At 39.6% G+C, this 5,647-nt stretch overlaps 1 protein-coding gene across 3 annotated transcripts in view; it reads left to right on the forward strand.

The window, feature by feature from the left end:
- The first annotated feature begins 2,931 nt into the window (after window positions 1-2,931).
- LOC138012433 (uncharacterized) overlaps window positions 2,932-5,647 on the forward strand; it is a 40,241-nt gene continuing 37,525 nt past the window's right edge. For all 3 annotated transcript variants that reach the window (XM_068859206.1, XM_068859204.1, XM_068859205.1), the window contains exon 1: window positions 2,932-3,078. In XM_068859206.1, coding sequence (XP_068715307.1) covers window positions 3,015-3,078 — 64 coding nt within the window. In that variant the 5' untranslated portion in view covers window positions 2,932-3,014. The remainder of the gene's footprint in view (window positions 3,079-5,647) is intronic.

Here is a 5,647-nt window from a genome sequence, read left to right on the forward strand (position 1 = left end):
ACTTACTAAGCTCGGTAGCATTTTTGTACCGCTCATTACGAAATGAACATGTATGGTTTCTGTATCTTAATTTAAAAGCAGTGTCGCAAAGTCCGATGTAGGTTTCCTTTGTGGTGTTACTGGTGACTTCAGCCTGGTAGATGACATTTTCCGCATTGCAGTTTCCATCCATAGGGCACGAGTTGGGTTTCCGGCAATAACAGTTTTTCTTTTCATTATTGGTGCGCGTCGATTTGTTGAGTTCAGCTTTCTTATGATTAGATATTATTTTTTCGATGTTACCCATGCAGCTGTAACTTAATTTTAGTGTGTTACGGTTAAAAATTTTATGAAGGGGGTTAGATCTAGGGAAATGCTTATCGATAAGTGAAAGAAAGCATTTCCCGACGTTTGTTGCCGCGCTCTTGCTATACGGCGGGTTAAACCACAGAATATTTCTTCGTCTAGAGTTTTGCGGACGGGGTTCCTGGCTCGGCGCGAAAGACCTCAATAACCGAGAAGTTGCTATCTAAAGCGCTCGACTTTGCCTCTAATTTTCGCCAAATCACAAGCCACGAGGGTGAGATCATCCTGCACGCAGAGAGATCACTGTTGTTCAGTGACAATTGCCCCTGGGAGAAGAGAACAGCAAACAATGAATTCGATGTCACCATGGGATCTTTCGATGGAGCTGAAACATGTGAATTGGTTGGATGCTACCTTTTGTCCCTCCTCACCAAGAAGTATGGCCAAAACATCGGCTTATACCGAGACAACGGACTCGCAGCCTTCAACGCGAAGCCACGGGAAATGGAGAAGATTAAGAAAGAGATATGCAAAGTCTTCCGTGACAACGACTTGAAAATCACAGTCGAAGCAAACACCACCAAGGTCAACTTCTTAGACGTCACGCTTGACCTCAGAAGTGAGAATTTCTACCCTTACATGAAAGAGGGTAACATCCCATTATATGTCCATAATGAATCCAACCACCCACCATCCATCCTGAAGAACATTCCCAAATCTATTCACAAAAGACTATCTGAAATATCATCGGATAAAGAAAGCTTCGATAGCGCTAAAGGCGTCTATCAAGAAGCACTTAACAAAAGTGGCTACCACTATAATCTGTCTTTCACGCCGAGCCAGGAACCCCGTCCGCAAAACTCTAGACGAAGAAATATTCTGTGGTTTAACTCGCCGTATAGCAAGAGCCGCGCAACAAACGTCGGGAAATGATTTCTTTCACTTATCGATAAGCATTTCCCTAAATCTAACCCCCTTCATAAAATTTTTAACCGTAACACACTAAAATTAAGTTACAGCTGCATGGGTAACATCGAAAAAATAATATCTAATCATAAGAAAGCTGAACTCAACAAATCGACGCGCACCAATAATGAAAAGAAAAACTGTAATTGCCGGAAACCCAACTCGTGCCCTATGGATGGAAACTGCAACGCGGAAAATGTCATCTACCAGGCTGAAGTCACCAGTAACACCACAAATGAAACCTACATCGGACTTTGCGACACTGCTTTTAAATTAAGATACAGAGACCATACATGTTCATTTTGTAATGAGCGGTACAAACATGCTACCGAGCTTAGTAAGTACATATGGAGCTTAAAAGATCGGAACATTGCATATGACATTAGATGGCGGAAAGTGAAACAAGCTAGGTCTTATTCGAATGTAACTGAGAGATGCAACTTGTGTCTGTGGGAGAAATTTTTCATATTACGCAGGCCAGAAATGTCAACTCTCAACAGGAGAAATGAGCTTGTATCGGGTTGTAGACATGCTAGCAAATTTGTCTTAAAAAATGTTTTCACTTAGTTAATGATGAAGATCCTGTGTGACACGTCACGTAACAAACTTAGCATCTATTGTCTATTGTTCTGTATTTTCAAATATCTTTGATTGTAACCGTTTTTTCTGGCAGTTGCCTAAAGATTGCTCCGTATGGAGCATGAAACTCAGAGTAGCGATTAAATGACCAAATAACCTCACTCTTGCTCTAGTTCAACTATTTAGCACTTTTAAGTTGATGAGGACTTCTACCCATTTTTTTGTTACATATATATATATACCGTAGAATGAAGAAATGAATATATATATATATATATATATGAATATATATATATATATATATATATCTGATATATAACAAAAGGAGGAACTGTGGTATAATTAATTTTGCTGTACATTTACCACTTTCAGATGCTCCTGAATCAGCACTTTTTTGAAAACTCGCTACATCACAGCTGTCTTCCGGACTATTGGAAGCAGCCATCTCGGTGTATTTTCGCTTCTTTTCATTCCTCTTTTGACAACGATCATTTCGAGCAATATTTTTAACGTTTTTATGACCAAAGTTTATTCAAGGTGCCAAGCCGGGGCTTGTTGTGTCCAGAATATCCGCAAGCCTTCCTGTTAAAAAAAAAATACAATTTATCCTCCTTACTACATTGTTTTGCCACAGTTTTACAAACGATTTATACTAACCTGTAATGAAGTGATTTCTACAAACACGATTGTTTTCAGCTCTCTTGTCGTCAAACTTCTTTCTGTAAATATTCGCGAACCACCGTCGTCGCCGAGATTCACTCAATTTACGCGTTTCTACTCCCTTGTTTTTTTTATTATAGCTGGAAACCTAAAAAAAAAAAAAAATTTTCTTTGTCACTGGCATTATTGTGTCCGCAATTCTTCACCGCACAAATATAAATATAAAGCTCGAAAGACTTAAAGGATTTTAGCAAAGACGACCATCCTCTTTTTTTGATATCAAGCGAACGCTGGGTTGTCCACCAGCATGGCTGCCTTCCAGTTTACGTGCCTCTGCATAATTCGCTGTGACGTCACGTGAAAACGATCTATTCCGTCACGCTTTTCACAAGCCTCTGATATCAAATTATATCATATGCCATCAGTGGCAATTTACGCAACTTCCGATATATGATATCTAAAAGCGGAGGGTTGACTAAAGCACACTGCAGAAAACGATAGTCACGTTTCGGCATACTGATGAGATGGTCTGGTGGACTTGGATATGGCTTATGAGCTCACTAGTATGGTCGGCCCTTAAATCTGCTGGTACGTATTACATATCGTCAGTTGTCTCTAAGTTTCAGGAGCAAATCAGGCGAGAATACAAGGACACCCAACAAGAGCATTAAGCCAAAAGCCTTTGAGAAACATTTTGAGGCTCCTTGCAATGTGTACAGACTGTCTAATAAGATGTTTTATCACGTACAAGAATTTATGTTCAAAAATTTCAGGGAATGATATCATTTGATAGCCGAACGTTAACTTGCCTGCAGACCTTTTGCTCCTCCGAAACTGCTAGGTGACCTTTTTAAGTGCCAAAAATTGCAAAAATATCCCTCCCGATCACGCAATAGAATACTTTTCTCTGGTTGCGAACCTTTTAGGTGATGCTTTAGTAAAGAAAGCTACATCTGGTTGGCAACGTAGAGCCGAAATTCTTTGAACAGATTGACTCTCCCGAACACAAATTTTACCGAAGATTATCATTGGGTGCCCCTGAGAATATCGAAGAATTATGGAACATATAACAGTACGAGGCACTATGAGTCGTTCATAACACCCCTTCAACTGGTATGACTTAGCAAATTAACCAAAGAGAGACGTGATGCGTTTTGTATTCAAAAAGCCATTACTGTACGTGGCATGGAGGGGCAATAGTGGAACCCGGTTTATTTAGTGAACTTACGCATTTTGAGAAGGTTTGCTCTTTGTTATATTCATGTATCATAATTTCCCTGGTTTTGGGATAACCGACGAATTCCGCTTTCGTTTGACCTCATCCGATATCACGTCTTCACTGAAGAAAAAGTCACGCAATCACAGGCCCACACGTCAGGAAAAGTCTTCATTTTTGCTGCTGCAGTGAGTGAGCCCGAAGAGACATCATCACAGTAAAGCGATCGCTGTTGAAGAAAGGTTCTGTAAAACATGATTTTTTTTTCAAAGAATGTTTCGACAGTTGCCGTGACAGTTTTCAAAGACAACAAGTAATTAGAAATCCTCAAATTCCTGAATTCTAGAATGAGGGAGGTCAGAATCATCAACACATTTTTCACTTACTATGCCCAGGATACGACCAATCTTTTGTTTACTGTAACAAATCATTGTATAAGCTACGTTGGTGATTAATTTCTTATCGGTAACTTTAATTGGCCTGTATTGTGATGCAACTCAACTGCAACTTTTTTCATTGATGTATCTAGCTGAATTATTTTCTGTGTTGCTTTCATCGTAGTTTGCATAACTAGCGAAAACGGAAGTTACAACGGAATCCTCAAGTTTTTCACAATGCTCGGTTCCTTTAAAATCTATTTACATTTTGAAAAGTCTAATACCAAAGTACTTTGCAAGGATAAAAGGGTACAAAAATATTCTCTGCCAAAAGGTACATTTAATTACATTGTTATTTCTGTGGTCGAATACCGGCAGCAATCGACAACTGTAGAAACCGGGAAACAAAGGTAAAAATGCAAAATTTGTTTTCATGATCACACTTCAAACTAAATTTATTGTTTGAGGGTCAAATTTCACAGCTCTTGCGGATAAGGAGTGGGGATTCTGGGCAACAGACTGCATTGCGTCACGAAAGAAAACCACATGGGTCTCTCATCCAGATACGGGGTAAACTTTTGTGAACTTTTTACTTGAAATACCCAAAAGATATCCTACTTATAATCTCGGTTGATTTTGTTGGGAGCAGCAAAATGGACAATAGAATTACGAGGCAGTTATTTCATTGACTAAAAAGCAATGCACTGTACCCCTTGGAACAATACATTTCACTTCCCTGTGTAACAAAACAACAACATCAAATATTGACACCAAGGTGTCGAGTGTCGTTGGAGAGGATTTCTGCGAGCGCGAGGCTTCAAACAGCCTCAGTTCTTACAGAATTTAATGAAAATCCGGATTAATTTTATAGCATGATGTGGAGCAACCAAAACGATGGGTGCTGTGTTGGGGCTTCAATGTGGAACATTAATTTCGTTCGCCGATTCAGAAACCCAAGGAAATGTTGTGAGTGAATGGCAAATGACGCAAATACAATAGCACTTTTGGAAATGTTATGAATAAGATATTTATTCCAATCTTGCCTGTTGATAACATGATCGTTAGAACAGAACTCCCAGCAGCGTTATGTTGGAAATGCCCGAAATTTTTAGTTTCTTTTAGCGGTTCTTTGTACTAGCATCCATCATCTGCGGATAGTGTTAGCTACGTAGAGGGAGGTGCCGGCATTATTCACAACCCTGTTGATTTCGAAAATTTGCAGCTGGATACCGATGAAGGGCTAAATTTCACTTGCAAGAATTTTTTTTTTTTTAATCACAAGCTAGTTTTCTCTCCCGCTACGCGGGTGTTTCGCTCTCCCTTGCCACTGGTTTCACTTTATGATGTCACGCTGCATCTGGTGGATTCACGTTATTTCCGATCCGACAGCCTGTACCGCCATCAAACTACTCCTATAGCTACAACCAAAGTTTTAAGTAGTTGGGGAGGTTATGTAAATAAACCGCACCAGAGCTGTATTTCAACCTGCTTTTGTTAAAGCGCAAAAGAAATAGTTTTTCCTTCTCTTATATAGCCCCCTCTCCCCTTTTCAATTTTCAGTTCA

This window comes from Montipora foliosa, chromosome 8 (assembly GCF_036669935.1).
Source record: "Montipora foliosa isolate CH-2021 chromosome 8, ASM3666993v2, whole genome shotgun sequence".
Classification (NCBI taxonomy): Eukaryota; Metazoa; Cnidaria; class Anthozoa; order Scleractinia; family Acroporidae; genus Montipora; species Montipora foliosa.